Genomic DNA, 16,769 nt, shown 5'->3' on the forward strand with positions numbered 1-16,769 from the left:
TAACAGAGAAAACAGTAACAAACATGATATGTTAATTCAACCATATCAACAGCACTGTAAACGTCAATGGTTTAAATATTCCAATTTTAACAGAGATTGTCAGAGTGGATCAAAAAACGAGACCCAACTACGTGTCATCCATAAGAAAATTTACTGTAAATATAGAAAAACACATATTTTAACAGTAAATAAAATGAAAAAAAGAATAAAATGGCCCAGTAAACTCATGTGGGTAAAAAATAAAAGAATTAAAAGTTTAAAAATTAAAAATAAAAAAGCAAATGGATAGAGAAAGATATACCATGGTAGCACTAACCAAAAGAAAGTATAGAAAAATAACTGTATTATTTTCAGACAAGCTATAGTCTGGGAGAAAATATGTGCAAATAATATAACAAAAGATTATTATGTAAAATATACAAAGGGCTCTTAGAATTCAACAATAAGAAAATAAACCACCCAATTAAAAAATGAGCAGAAGACCTGGACATCACACCAAAGAAGATATACAGATGGCAAATAAGTATACGAAAAAGTGCTTCGTGTCATGTCTTCAGGGAACTGCAAATTTTAACAGTGAGAGATACCACTACATCTTACTGGCCAAAATCCAGAACACTGACAACACGAAACAATGAAGAGGATGTGGAACAACAGGAACTCTCATTCAGTGCTGGTGGGAATGCAGAACAGTACAACCTGGGCCGGGTGCAGTGGCTCACGCCTGTAATCCCAGCACCATGGGATGCTGAGGCGGGCAAATCACTTGAGGCCAAGAGTTCGAGACCAACCAGGCCAACATGATGAAATCCTGTCTCTGCTAAAAATACAAAAATTAGCTGGGCATGATGGCACATGCCTGTAGTCCCAGCTATTTGGGGGGCTGAGACAGGAGAATCGCTTGAACCTGGGAGGCAGAGGTTGCAGTGAGCCAAGATCGCACCACTGTGCTCCAGCCTGGGTGACACAATGAGACCTTGTCTCAAAAAACAAATGAACCAAAACAGTACAACCACCTTGGAAGACAGCGTGGCAGTTTCTTACAAAAGTAAACATACTCTTACCATATGGTCCAGGAAAACTGTGCTACTTGGCGTGTACCAAAAGGAGTTGAAAATTTATGCCCACACATACCTGCACATAGATGGTTAAACCAGCTTTATATGGCGCTAAAGCTCTACACAGCAGCCACTCCAGAGCAGGGCTCCCCTTGACTCCTACCTGCCCCCTGTGGCCTCTGCCAGGGCTGGTGTGCCCCCTAGGCTTAGAACATATGCAAAGGGGCCAGGCGCAGATGCAACTCTAGGATGTCTTGAAAGTAGAGCATCCTGAACTCAGGTGAGACTAGCCTGGCCAACATGGCAAAACCTCATCTCTACTAAAAACACAAAAATTAACCAGGCGTGGCGGCATGCACCTGTAATCCCAGCTACCCAGGAGGCTGAGTCAGGAGAATCGCTGGAACCGGGGAGGTGGAGGTTGCAGTGAGCCAAGATCGCACCACTGCACTCCAGCAAGGGCGACAGAGCAAGACTCCATCTCAAAAAAAAGAAAAAGAAAAAGGAAAGTAGAGCATCCTTTGCCTTCCTGGGAGAGAAAATTGTAACTAGCATGCAGTCTGCACGGAGTTTTCAGAAAAGTCTTCACCTGAATGAGAAGCCTGCCTCCATCAGGACCTGGAATGTCTGACGTCTGTGTCTAACAAACAATTTTCTTCTGGATGTTAGCAAGCTGGTGAAATAAGATGGTCCAGTGTTTGTCATCTCACAGAAACAACAGTTTAAACAACTACCAATGCACAAAAATACATTAATCAGAGCTAAAGAATCAACTGAGAAATTATAGTACCTGGGTGTAGCACGGAAATAAGACAAATGCATTAACCTCCACTAACCCTAAGCAGGAGAATGAAGCAAGTAACAGATGTGCCTTAGATCCCAACACCAGCCCTATATCAGTAAAACCCAGTGACAGGCAGTCCCCCACAGCACCATATCCCACACTGGTAACTGAGGACTTTGTTTCCAGGCCAGGACCTGCAGATCCAGCCTCCAGCCCTATCCCAGTGTCAGGTCAGCAACTGTAGACCCAGGTGCCAAGCCTATCCCAACACCTGGCCACAGTCCCTGCAGACTCAGACTCAGGGTCTGAGTGAAGCACTTATGAAGCTAGACTCCAGGCCCAGTGCTGCAGACCCAAGTGGCAGTCCAAACCACACAGAGAGCATACCATACAGCAATCTCTGCATGAGCTGACTATTCAAAGGCTTTCTCTGCTAAAGCCACTGGACTGGAATAAGTGTGCACATCAACAAATACACAAACACGAACACTTGGCCTCAGGATCAGGAAAAAAAAAATCAGAAAAAAGCACACCATCAAATAATAACATGCTGCAAAAGTAAATGATCCTAAGGAAATGGAGATTTACAAAGTACCTGACAAAGAATTCAAAATAATCTTATTAAAGAAATTCAGTGAGCTATAAGAGAATACAGATACACAAATAAGATCAGAAAGAAAAAAAATCAACGAACCAAATGAGACGTTCAACAAAGAGAATCATCTTTAAAAATCAAACGAATTTTACAGCTAGAGAAAACAAATGACTGAATTGAAAATCTTCCCTAGGGAGCGAACTTGAAAACTGATCATCCGAAACTACCAAGTCAGTCAAACAGAAACAAGAAAGAATGAAAACGACTGAAGAATGGCCAGGTGTGGTGGCTCACACCTTTACAAACCTAGCATTTTGGGGGCTGAGGTGGGCAGATTGCTTAAGCCCAGCCTGGGCAACATGACAAAACTCCAACTCCACAAAAACAAAACAAAACAAAACTTAGCCGGCCGGGCGCGGTGGCTCACGCTTGTAATCCCAGCACTTTGGGAGGCCGAGGCGGGCGGATCACGAGGTCAGGAGATCGAGACCACGGTGAAACCCCGTCTCTACTAAAAAAATACAAAAAATTAGCCGGGCGCGGTGGCGGGCGCCTGTAGTCCCAGCTACTCGGAGGCTGAGGCAGGAGAATGGCGTGAACCTGGGAGGCGGAGCTTGCAGTGAGCCGAGATTGCGCCACTGCACTCCAGCCCGGGCGACAGAGCGAGACTCTGTCTCAAAAAAAAAAAAAAAAAAAAAAAAAAAAAAAAAACTTAGCCAGGCATGGTGGCGCGTGCCTGTAGTCCCAGCTACTTGGCAGGCTGAGGTGGAAAGACTGCTTGAACCCAGGAGGCAAGAGGTTGCAGTGAGCCAGGACTGCACCACTGTACTCCAGCCTGAATGACAGAGAAAGACTCGGCCTCGGAAAAAAAAAAAAAAAAAAAAAAAAAGGAACTGAAGAAAGCCTGTCAGAATTATAGGCCCGTGTCAAGTGAACCATAATATGCATTATGGATATTCCAGAAGGAGTAGAGAAAGACAAAGGGACAATAGTTTAGACAAAGGGACAATTAAGTTCCCTAATCTAGAAAGAAATAAACATCTAGATCCACGAAGCCCAGCAAAATCCAAATAGATTAAATATACAAGCATGCCTCATTTTATTGTGCTTCAACTTATTGCCTTTTGCAGTTATTGTGTTTTTTTTAGAAATGAAGATTTGTGGTGACCCTGCGTCAAGCAAGTCAATCAGTGTCATTTTTGCAACAGCAAGTGCTCACTTTGTGTCTTTGTGTCACATTTTGATAATTTTCACAGTATTTCAAACTTCCATTTTAATTGTATCTGTTACAGTGATCTTTGATGTTACTATTATAAATGGGCGACACTAACTGCAACCACATAGATGGCAAACTGAATGTGTATGTTCTCACTGCTCCACCAACTGGCTTCCCCATCTCTCTCCCTCTCCCTTGGGCCTCCTTATTCCCTGTGACAACAATATTGAAATTAGGCCAGTTAATAACCCTACAGTGGCTCTAAGTGTTCAAGGGCAAAAAAGAGTCACACATCTCTCACTTTAAATTGAAAGATTAAGCTTAGTGAAGAAGGTATTTTAAAAGGTGAGACAGGCCAGAAACTAGGCCTCTTGTGCCAAAGTTAGACAAGTTGTATATGCAAAGGAAAAGTGTTTGAAGGAAATTAAAAGTGCTACTCCAGTGAACGCATGAATGATAAGAAAGCAAAGCAGCCTTATTGGTGATATGGAGAAAGTTTTAGTGGTCTGGATAAAACATCCAACCAGCCACAACATTCCCTTAAGCCAAAGCCTTATCTAGAGTAAGACCCTAACTCTCCAATTCTTTGAAGGCTGAGGGAGGTGAATCTAACAGAGGTTGGTTCATGGGGCTTAGGAACAGAAGCCATCTCCATAACACAGTGCAAAGTGCAAGGTAAAGCGGCAGCTGCTTATGTGAAAGCTTCAGCAAGTTATTCAGAAGATCTAGCTAAGATAATTGATGAAGGCGGCTGCACTATACAACGGATTTTCAATGTAGACAAAACAGCCTTTTGTTGGAAGAAGATGCCCCCTCTAGGACTTTGATAGCAGCTACAGAGAAGTCCATAACTGGCTTTAAAGTTTCAAGGGACAGGCTAATTCTCTTGTTAGGAGCTAAGGCAGCTGGTGACTATAAGTTGAAACCAATGCTCATTTAGCATTCCAAAAATCCTAGGGTTCTTTAAAGTTATGCTAAATGGACTCTGCCTGTGCTAAGTGGAACAGCAAAACCTGAATGACAGCACATCTGCTTGCAGTATGGTTTACCAAATATCTTTAGTCCACTGTTGAGACCTACTACTCAGAAAAAAAATATTCCTTTCAAAATATTACTACTCACTGTTGATGCACCTGGTCACCCAAGAGCTCTGATGAAGATGTATAAAAGATTAACATTATTTTCACAGCTGCTAACACAACATGGATTCTGCAGCCCATGGATCAAGAAGTAATTTTTTTTTTTAGCTCTGTGAGACAGCTGACAAAGACGAGTAATTTCTACTTTCAAATCCTATAATTTAAGACATATATTTCATAAGGCTATAGCTACCACAGTGATTGCTCTATAAGATCTCGGCAAGTAAACTGAAAAAGTTCTAAAAGGCATTCATCATTCTAGATGCCATTAAGAACACTCATAGGCCAGGCGCGGTGGCTCCTATCTGTAATCCCAGCACTTTGGGAGGCCAAGGTGGGTGGATCACCTGAGGTCAGGAGTTTGAGACCAACCTGGCCAACATGGCAAAACCCCATCTCTACTAAAAATACAAAAATTAGCCAGGCGTAGTGGCACATACCTGTAGTCCCAGCTACTCGGGAGACTGAGGCAGGAGAATCGCTTGAACCCAGGAGGCAGAGGTTGCAGTGAGCCAAGATCGTGCCACTGCACTCCAGCCTGGGTGACAGAGTGAGACTCCATCTCAAAAAAAAAAAAAAAAAAAAAACTCATAATTCATGAGAGGTCAAAATATCACCATTGATAGGAATGTGGAAGAAGCTGATTCTCACCCTCATGGATGACTATGACGGGTTCAAGACTTCAGTGAAGGAAATAACAGCAAATGTGGTGGAGATGGCAAGAGAACTATAATTGAGAGTGTAGCCTGAGATGGGATTAAACTGCTGCAGTCTCATGAGAGACTGTTGAACAGATGAGTTGCTTCTTATGGATGACCAAATGGTCATTCCAATGGAGATAGAATCTATTCCTGTGAAGAGGCTATGAACATTGTTGAAATGACAACAAAGATTTAGAATATTATACAAATTGAGTTGACAAAGCAGCAGCAGGGTTTAAGAGGACTGACTCCAATTTTGAAAGAAATTCGGTGGGTAAAATGTTGTAAAATAGCATCATGTGCCACAGAGAAATCTTTAATGTCGATGGGGCAAATTTCATTGTTTTCTTATTTCAAGAAAATGCCACAGCCACCTTCAGCAACCACCACCCTGACTAGTCAGTAGCCATCAACCAAAAGTTTGTGTTACTTGCTTTATTGTGATATTTGTTTGATTGTGGTGGTCTGAAACCAAATCTGCAGTATCTCCAAGGTGTGCCTATAAAGAGATCTTCACCAAAACACATTATAATTAAACTCTCAAAAGGCAGACATTACCTATTAACATTCTCCTTTTTAAACTATATCCTAGCACTTCTGGAAGAGTCATTGGTTAACATTTTTGTTTTTAAATAGCCTTTTAAAAATTACCTGGTTCCAGGGTACTAAATCTGTCCCAGCAGACTCTGAGGCAGCATAACATAATATTCAAAGGGGTCTCACTTTGTGTCTAGCTGCAAGGCCATAGCCAAGCTTCTTAATCTCTTATTTAAAACAAGGGTAGGCCAGGCACCGTGGCTCACGCCTGTAATCCCAGCACTTTGGGAAGCCGAGGGGGGTGGATCATTTCAGGTTAGGAGTTTCAGACCAGCCTGGCCAACAAGGTGAAACCCCGTCTCTACCAAAAATGCAAAAATTAGCTGAGCGTGGTGGCAGGCGCCTGTAATCCCAGCTACTCAGGAGGCTGAGGCAGGAGAATCGCTTGAACCCGAGAGACAGAGGTTGCAGTGAGCGAGATCGTGCCACTGCACTCCAGCCTGAGTGACAAGAGCCAAACTCCGTCACACACATGCGCGCGCACACACACGAGGGATAATGATACTTTACCCTCAATGAGAATTAAAATGCATCCTCAGCTGCTTAGTATAGTTTATAGTCCTTAATTCTACTAGACTCCTGAGCTCCATGTGAGCAGAGACCCTTTATTTACTATTATACACTGGAAAGTATCTGGCACATAGTAGTTTCTCAAATATTAGTTGACCACTAAGCGTCAAAAGATTGAACTCAAAAGTATGAATCCAATTTTGTACCTTTTAATTAGGCCTTTTACCCATCAAAAGAAACTAAGAAAAAGAATGTTACTGATGATGTGACTTCTCATATTCACCTAATGAATGTGTTTTAATATGGATTTTGTGGTGTCAAAATATATGTCCTCAATGTCTTAATGTTCTATACCCTACTCATAACTGAAAAATGTCATTACTGGCTCAAATCTAGACTGTATCCTGGCATTGAAAGTTCCATCATCTAGCTATACCAAACTTGTCACCAAGTCTCAGTAGCAATCTTGCTTTGAATGAAGGCTTCATTCTTCACAATCCTTGGTGCACACCTACACTCACTCCCAAGTAAGCCAAATATGAAAAGAGCTCATGATCTATCTCTACTCACAACCAGGCCCTACCTTGAGGCCAGACTCCTTGTCAGTCTCCTTTATCAGAACAAGATCCTCAGGAGTTGACAATTATGTCTTTTCCATCCTTGTGTTCACAATCTTGTACATTGTCCTTTATGAAACAGGCATTTCATGAAGGCAATTTTGTATTTTTACTTTGGTTTTCTATGTACCTTTTTGCTGATAAGCATCTAAGCACCTGTAATAGTTATTTTGAATCTCCCACATTACTAAGTAGATCTTCAATAATTATTAAATTGGAAGACAAAAAACTCAGCTTAGGCTGGGCACGGTGACTCATGCTTGTAATCCTAGCACTTTGGGAGGCCTAGGCGGGTGGATCACCAGAGGTAAGGAGTTCGAGTCCAGCCTGGCCAACATGGTGAAACCCCATCTCTACTAAAAATACAAAAATCAGCTGGGCGTAGTGGTGGGCGCCTGTCATCTCAGCTACTTAGGAGGCTGAGGCAGGAGAATCACTTGAACCCGGAAGGTGGAGGTTGCAGTGAGCCGAGATCGCACCACTGCACTCTAGCCTGGGCGATAAGAGCAAAACTCCAAAACAAAACAAAACAAAACAAAAAAACCCAGCTTAATTTATAATCCCAGGGCTTAGAATTAGAAGCAAGGTGTCTTTTAGCAGTTGAATGAATAAACTACAGTATATAAAAGCAATGAAATATAACTATGCAATAAAAGAAATGACTCTCAAGCCAGGAAAAGACGTGGAAAAACCTTAAATTCATATTACTATGTAAAAGAGCCTAATACGAAAACACTACATATTGCACAGTGCCAACTATAATATTCTAGAAAAGGCAAAACTGTGGAGACAGTCAGAGGGTCAGTGGTTGTCAAGAGATGGATGAGAGGAAGGGAGGGGGGAGGATGAACAGGAGGGAGAAAGAGAAAGGAATGAACAGTCAGAGCACAGGATTTTTAGTGCAGGGAAACTATTCTGTATACCACAGCAGTGGACACATGTAATTATGCATTTGCCCAAAGCCACAGACTATAGAACACCCAAGAGTAAGCAGTAATGTAAACTAAGGACTTTGGGTGATGACGTGTCAATATAAGTTCATCAAGTTCAACAAATGTGTCCTTCTTGTAAGGGATGTTCAAAATGGGGCAAAGATATCCATGTATATGGGCAGAGGATACATAGGAGATCCCTGTACTTTCTGCCTAATTTTGCTGTAAACCTAAAACTGCTCTAAAAATTATACACACACACACACACACACACACACACACACATATATATATATATAGAGAGAGAGAGAAACAGAGAAAGACAGAGGGACACGGAGTCTTGCTTTATTGTCAGACTAGAGTGTAATGGTGCTATCTCACTGTAACCTCCACCTCCCAGGTTCAATCAATTCTCCTGACTCAGCCTCCTCAGTAGCTGGGACTACAGGCGCACGCCACCAGGCCCAGCTAATTTTTGTATTTTTAGTAGAGACGGGTTTCACCACGTTGGCCAGGATGGCCTCGATCTCCTGATCTTGCGATCTGCCGGCCTCGGCCTCCCAAAGTGCTGGGATTACGGCATGAGCCACTGTGCCCAAAGTTATATTTTTAAAAAGAGGTCAACAAACCTTCACCCCAAAGAACAAGTATAAAACTGGAAATATTTTTGTCAATTCTATTTCAGAGCTCTGGTAATTAATCAAAGACAGACAACTTGAGACACATTTAAAACAACAACAACGAAAACCTGCTAGAACTCTGGGTATCAACAATGGAAATCTACGGCCTTTTTTACCTAGGTCTGATTCTATTTCCATAGAGGGAACGGAATAGCTGGCACAGTAGTTTGACTACAGTGGGACAGTTGTGAAAAATCAGCAAATTTGCTACCGGGGGATGGTTTTAATTTGAGGCACAGAGGCTGAAAATCCAAGGCCACGCTGTCAGTAAAAGAGATGAACAAGGAAAATACAATTCTGCTAGCCCAAGGACAGTCCTACAACAGGCAATAGCACAGTACACTATTCATTATTTTAAAATAGGCATATATTGGAGTGAATGTTTCAAAAGTTTCTAACCGATGAAGATACTCAACAACAACAACAACAAAAAACTTGGAGAATTAGGCAATAAAAAGATAAAGGGGATTTGGGAAAGGCAAATATAACTAGAGCCGTAATTCTGAAAGATTAATTTGACTACAGTACGTTAGAAGATGAGTTTAAAGTGGAAACAAATTCAGGTTACTGTAATAGTTCAGGCAACTTTGATTTCATTAGTGGTAGTAAGAACAGACATTATGTCAGATATACTACAAACAAAACAGACAAGCCTTTTACAACATTATATCTGGAAGTAAGGGAGAATGAAGAAGAAAGTTGACTCCATGATTTCTTCAAGCTTAGGCTAGGAATAGGACACCATTAATAGAAAAGACTAAGAGAAGTTCAAGAGAGCAGTTTTACATACACTGACACAAAGGGAGAGGCAATGAGGAAAAAAAAAAAAAAAAAGGAAAAGCAAAAGAACTTCTACGCCTTCTACTCATTTACAACTATACCCTCTCTTTAACCTGACTGTGAAAACACTGCACAGATAACGTGTAAATGACGTGTAACATTTTTTAAACAGCTTTATTGAGATATAATTCACATATTGTAAAATTCATCCATTTAAAGTATAGAACTGTGGTTTTTAATATTTTCACTGTATTATGCAAAATAGCCACAATTTTAGAACATTTCCCTTATGCCAATTTGTTTAAGTTTCTCCACTTAATTCTGTGAAAGAGCCTGTTTCCTCATCTGCATACTGGTAATATCACCTCCCTCATAAGATATGAGAATTAAATAATACATGAAAAATGTAAAAAACCCTCCTAGAAATGCCTGAATATATAGGAGATGCATCAACAAAAAGTCTGAAAAATTTTAAAATTAGATTTAACACTACAGGGGAAAAGTTTCTGAAGATTTTAAAAAGAATATTAAGATGAGAAAAGTTGTGTTTAATGAAGATGTGAAAATGCTAGAGAGGAAAAGACAATTTTGAAAAAGAAAGAGCTACTGAGGTGGGAAGATCGCTTGAGCCGGGGAAGTTGAGGCTGCAGTGAGCTAAGATCGCACCACTGTGCTCCAGCCAAGGTGACAGAGCAAGACCCCGTCTCAAAGAAAAAAAAAGGAAGGAAAAGAAAGAAAAAGCTAGGAGCTAGAGGGCTAACTAAAGTCATTAAAATGTGAAGTCATGGGAAGCCCCACTCAGGTGCCCCTCTCTCTCACAGGAGAGATGATCTCCTTTTTCTTTTACCTAGTAATTAAAACTTCACTTAGTCTTAAAAAAAAAAAAAAAATTGAAGCCATGATAGCCTGACCCAGGATAGTGAGAAGATAGAACAGTTATGGCTTAGAAGGAAAAAGCAACAAAATTTTGTAGCATACTGGCTCTTGTGGATTAAAAAAAAACAAAAACAAAAAAAAAACATGTTAATGGTATAAGGCTAGGTTAATGGGAGAAAGGTGATATTACAAACAGAGATGGAGAAGCTGAAATAACAAGACAGCTTTGATGGAAAAAAGCAAGTTCCACTGTGATAGAATGGCACAGAAATGCCACTTGAGAATAAAGTGAAAATGTTCACTAGGTAACTGGGAAAAATATCAAGAGCAATGGTTTTCAACCCTAGATCCTTTTCAACCTACACACTTCTAAAAAATAGAGATGCCCATTTCTACCTCCCAAATTTTGTGTTATTACTTAGTAGCCACTAGATTTCATAAGGAACTATGGCTGTAACCTTTGGTTTTCCAACCACCAGAAGCCTTGTAGGAGCAGTGCTGAGTGAACTAACATTTTACACTGGCATGTCTCTTCTCATGCAGACTTCAAGAACATGGCTCCCAATACAATAAAGTGTCTGAGTTTCTGATTCCAATTTCAACAACTGTACATACACACTTACACTGAAAAAGCTGTGTAAGTTGAACCAGCATGTCACAAATATTGAGTTTTAGAGGTTTACCTTGATTTGATCAAGGATCTTGGTCACAGATGTGAGAGAGGTGCAAAGTGACATTCATACTTTTCATTCATAACTTACCAGTTATAATAACTTTACATTTGTGTGATTGTTTGACTAATGTTGACCTCATCCTTTAGAATATATGAGGACTATATTTTATTTCGTATACCATACCACTATCCAGCACATAGTAAATGCTCAAATAATACTTAATGAAAGAATGAAATAGACTCTTATCCCAGATTTCCTGAATCTAAATAACTAGGTATTGAACCCAGGCAATATATACTGAAAAGAGAATTACATTGAAAATAAAATAGTGAGCATCATCCCGATAATGGTAGTAACTACATTCAAGAGAACGAGAGTAGGTGGGCATGGTGCCTCATGCCTGTAATCTCAGCACTTTTGGAGGCCGAGGTGGGTGATCACTTGAGTTCAGAGTTGGAGACCAGCCTGGCCAACATGGTGAAACCCGTCTCTACTAAAAATACAAAATTAGTCGGGCATGGTGGTGCACATCTGCAATCCCAGCTACTCAAGAGGCTGAGGCAGCAGAATTTTTTTTTTTTTTTTTTTTTGAGACGGAGTCTTGCTCTGTCACGCAGGCTGGAGTGCAGTGGCGCGATCTCGGCTCACTGCAAGCTCCGCCTCCCGGGTTCATGCCATTCTCCTGCCTCAGCCTCTCCAAGTAGCTGGGACTACAGGAGCCCGCCACCACGCCTGGCTAATGTTTTTTGTATTTTTAGTAGAGACGGGGTTTCACTGTGGTCTCGATCTCCTGAGCTCATGATCCGCCTGCCTCGGCCTCCCAAAGTGCTGGGATTACAAGCGTGAGCCACCGCGCCCCGCCGAGGCAGGAGAATTTACTTGAACCTGGGAGGCAGAGGTTGCAGTGAGCTGAGATAGCACCACTGCACTCCAGCCTGGTGAAAAAGACCGTCTCCAAAAAAAAAAAAAAAAAAAAAAATAACAAGAGCACTTATCCGTTTAAGCAAAACAACAAAGAAACATTTCTGGAAACAAAAACTGATCAAAGGTACTGTGGATAAAATAAATGTTACAAGAGGACTGAAAATAAAAGTGATGCTTCCTAAGAGATTATACTTAGTGTGATACTCAACCTATAGTAACATTTTAATTTAGACAAGATTCTGAATCTGTTGGCCTGTGAATGAAATTATCCTACCATGGCAGATAAAGGTAACATTTTATTGTACTTTGCATAGCCTTAATTCTCACAATAACTGTCTTTTTCCATTTCATTGATGACGAAATTAAATCATGGGGCTTCAGTATAATTTTAGTCACAAAGGAAGAAAGTGATCTAAAATGTATTTATACTATCATTAAATTATGAAGTACTTTCTGAAAGCCAGTCAAAAAGTCCATTTATATGACACCATATAATGCTCCCTGACAGAAACTACCGATTTAGCTATAGTAAGCCATAAAACTTTCAAAGGCAAAAATTTAGTTTCCTGAAAATCAGTACTAAAGAATTTCTATACTTTTCCAGGATATCTTCCCCTACAATCCTAAAACAAATACGAAATACTAAAAATACTAGAAATATTTATCACCAATTGAGTTAAATCATTAAGACACTTTCACCTATAAAACCGTATTAGTTTATATTACATGTATAAAGTGTTTTATTAAAAAGGAATCAAGTGGATCTAATTTATTAATCAAGTATTAATCAAAGAACCTCCAAAGATACAAATTTCCTTAGGAGCACCTTATAAACAAGGTATTTTAAAAATAGAAGACGGTAAAAATGAAAGGAACTTGAGAATCATCTTTACTTTTATTTTTAAGAAACTGTGTCGGCCGGGCGCGGTGCCTCACGCTTGTAATCCCAGCACTTTGGGAGGCCGAGGCGGGCGGATCACGAGGTCAGGAGATCGAGACCACGGTGAAATCCCGTCTTTACTAAAAATACAAAAAAAGAAATTAGCCGGGCGTGGTGGCGGGCGCCTGTAGTCCCAGCTACTCGGAGAGGCTGAGGCAGGAGAATGGCGTGAACCCGGGAGGCGGAGCTTGCAGTGAGCTGAGATCGCGCCACTGCACTCCAGCCTGGGCGAGAGAACAAGACTCCTCTCAAAAAAAAAAAAAAAAAAAAAAGAAACTGTGTCAGGAGCGCCTCTGCCTGGCCGCCACCCCGTCTAGGAAGTGAGGAGCGACTCTGCCAGCCCGCCCCGTCTGGGAAGTGAGGAGCGCCTCTGCCTGGCCACTGTGCAACCTTCCAAGTGTGAAGTGACAGCCTTCATTGTAGAATGAATGAAGACACTGGCACTGATTATATAACACCTTGGCAGCTATCTCAAGTCGTTGATGGTGGAGGTATTGGAATTATAGAAGAAAGCAAACACACAAATTTGAAAAAAAAAGAAAAAGAAAAAAAGAAAAGAAACTGTGTCTTACAATGTTGCCCAGGCTGGACTTGAACTTGTGAATTCAAGTGATCCTCCCACCTTAGCCTCTGGAACTACAGACATGCGCCTACTTTGTTTTATTGTTTATCTATTTTGAAGGTCACCTTTAATTTCCCTCACAATTGTTTTCTAATAAACTTTATAAATACTACTGTTTATATTACTTCCATAAAATATATTAGACCTTATAATTAGAAGATACTTAGTAATGACAAGGCTAAGAATTCCTCTGTCCTAATTATTCCTAAAACATGCAGATTCATCATATTCTAGGTAAAAATCCAAAAGATCACTTAGTATAGAGACTTACCCAAGTTTCCTTGCTCGATTGTCAGCACCACCTCATCCATCACCACAGCCCTAAAGTCCAGCTCCTCCTCACAACATTTGGCCTTCAATGCTCGTAAAATCTCTTTCTGAGGATAGTCTTCCCTGATGCGACGATCTGTCAAAAACCACAACTTGGCAGCCACAGAACTACACATCTTGATCAGCTTGTGCTTCCTTGCTTGGATTATTTCCTCTTGGATGTAACGTCTACCTAGATGGAAGAGAAAATATACATAAAAGGTAAATCAAGAAATCTACTTGATTTCTGGATTTCATACAAATAAATGCTGTGATTATATACTAATTATATAAACAGGAAAAAACAAGTGTACAGATATTGTTTCCCTTTCATTCAAACTAAAATTTTTATACACTAGTAATATGGAAACTGACCATCTCTTCAGAAATACAATTTCTCCATTTTTCCTTGGAGAAACTGGCACTGCAACTTAATAACGGTAGCTGGTCACTTAGCAGAAAGTTTAAATACCCTTCCCAATATTACATATTGTCTAGGAATATACTTTAATCTGATCACTTTTTGTTTTATCTCCTTCCTCAACTTTCTGTTCTTGATAAGAAATGAAATGCCAATCATCGATATATTTCCATCTTTCCCATCACTAGAAATCCCACTTAAGTATATTTTTGTATCTGTGGTTAACTTTACATTCAATTTTCTTCCCTGGTTTTGTTATAGGTATGTAGAAAAAATAATAGGTAGTAGCACTTATCTTACTAGGTAAGCTTCAATGATGAAGTCATTTACACAGTAGCTTTAGTGAAAATAAATAATTGGACAATGAGCAAAAGGGTTATCAGGTCTGTTCACTAAATTTCATTTATTTCAGTCAGAGGACAGCATGCTCTTACTCGATGTTTTCTTTCTATAAATAGAATTTTTAAAAATAAATTCAGCTTTTTTACTAAAATGCAAAAAAGGACTTTTTTTCCAGATGGTGTTGCTTCTCCGAGTTTGTATCATGAACAATGCAACATTAAAAATCACCTTCCTGAGAAGCAAAAAATTTACAAGTTTCAGAACAAGCAATAAAAATTTTTTTTTAATGTTTACAAAAAAACAAAATGTCAAGTATCATTCAAGTATTATTCCAGATAACATGGCACACCTAACACAAAAGGAAAGGTCCCGGGCAAAGACTGCAGGAAGGAAAGGCTGTACAGACCAGCAGCTTCCTGAATAGTGGCAGCTGGACATGGTCCACCCTCCCAGGTACCAGCAAGAAGGGCCTGCCCCACAATGCACACGGTTTGAAAGCAGAGCATTGCTGGGCAGGGGCACCACCAGAGCCAACAGCACACATCCCCAAGCACCTTGAAATGCCATGTCTGCCACACTTGACCACCTACCTCTCTCTTGACCCACCTACTACCCCACAATCCACTGCCTCGAAGGCCTAAGTCTCTGTTAAACAAGCAGGGTATCTAAATTGGATTATGGTAGTAACTCAGCTTATACACATGCTAGGAAGGAACTATGCTAACTTAATGTTGGATGCTCTAGGGTTAGCAGTTCTGAATATTTAATAACTTTTTATTTTTATTTATTTATTTTGAGATGGAGTTTCACTCTTGTCACCCAGGCTGGAGGGCAATGGTGTGATCTCGGCTTGCTGGAACCTCCGCTTCCTGGGTTCAAGTGATTATCCTGCCTCAGCCTCCAAGTAGCATGTGCCACCATACCCAGCTAATTTCTTCCGGAAGGCGGAAAGGTTGCAGTGAGCCAAGATCACACTATTGCACTCCAGCCTAGGCAACAAGAGTGAAATTCCGTCTCTCACACACAAAAAAGAAGATAAGGACCAGGCTCATTAAAATGAAAAATATATAAACACTATGGCTTCCCTACAGCAGGATATTCCATGCATATTACAAGCAGTAAACCTTATCCTCCCTCCTCCTTAAACAGAATGTTTCTGATAAACTTTTTCTCCTATGAAACTTTTCTTGAAAAGAGATTTACATTTTAACCGCAGTATAGGAAAGGTACAGTGCAAACTTGCATTGTCAATTCAACCTGATGGAATGACTTTTTTTATGGGTTGCATTTCAGTCTCTTCCCTGTGGACAATCCCAGGGAAGGCCACAGTGTGTCCCTGACCAGACGCTGTACCCAAAGAGATACTACGCTCATTAGAAAAAGGTTATAGCCACACAGGGCCTTCCAGGCCACTTGGGAAGGTCTCAGAAAGCAAAGCTCCACAAAAGAAAAAGTCACGCCAGAATACCTGATGTAGAATATCCCCAGCTTCCCTTGATGAAGGAATTGTAAAAATGCCCTTAAAATGTCTATAATCAGTAGTGATTGAAAGACTCTGTCACTGACTTCCAACACTCTGAAGCTATGTCCGTGCCTTGGCCTGACACTTGGCTCTTGAAACTCATCCATTTGCAGCCGATTTTTTTTTTCTTTCTGAGACATGGTTTCAGTCACCCAGGCTGGAGTACAGTGGTGCAATCATAGCTCATTGCAGCCTCAAACTCCTGGGCCTAAGTGATCCACCTGTCTCCTCTGCCTCCCAAGCAGCTGAGACGACAGGAGCAAATCACATCAGGCTAATTTTTTTTCCCTTGAGATGGAGTCTTGCTCTGCCACCCAGGCTGCAGTGCAGTGGCGCAACCTTGGCTCACTGCAACTTCTGTCTCCCAGGTTCAAGTGATTCTCCTGCCTCAGCCTCCCGAGTAGCTGGGATTACAGATGCCCACCACCATGCCCAGCTAATTTTTGTACTTTTCTCTTTTTAGTAGATATGAGGTTTTGTCATGTTGCCCAAAGTGATGGAATTATAGGTGTGAGCCAACAAGCCCGGTC

The 16,769-nt window shown here is 40.8% G+C and overlaps 1 protein-coding gene across 16 annotated transcripts in view; it reads right to left on the reverse strand.

Annotated features, from left to right (window-relative positions):
- Window positions 1–16,769, reverse strand: part of RIMKLB (ribosomal modification protein rimK like family member B) — a 77,040-nt gene that overhangs the window by 47,165 nt on the left and 13,106 nt on the right. For 14 of the 16 annotated variants that reach the window (XR_010120876.1, XR_010120883.1, XR_010120882.1 and 11 more), the window contains one exon: window positions 13,917–14,147. Coding sequence is in view for 1 of the 16 variants with exons in the window: in XM_055280750.2 (XP_055136725.1) it covers window positions 13,917–14,091 (175 nt within the window). In the remaining 15 variants the exon portion in view is untranslated. The remainder of the gene's footprint in view (window positions 1–13,916; window positions 14,148–16,769) is intronic. The other 2 variants (XR_010120875.1, XR_010120879.1) reach the window with 1 other exon arrangement.

This window comes from Symphalangus syndactylus, chromosome 5 (genome assembly GCF_028878055.3).
Source record: "Symphalangus syndactylus isolate Jambi chromosome 5, NHGRI_mSymSyn1-v2.1_pri, whole genome shotgun sequence".
Taxonomy (NCBI): Eukaryota; Metazoa; Chordata; class Mammalia; order Primates; family Hylobatidae; genus Symphalangus; species Symphalangus syndactylus.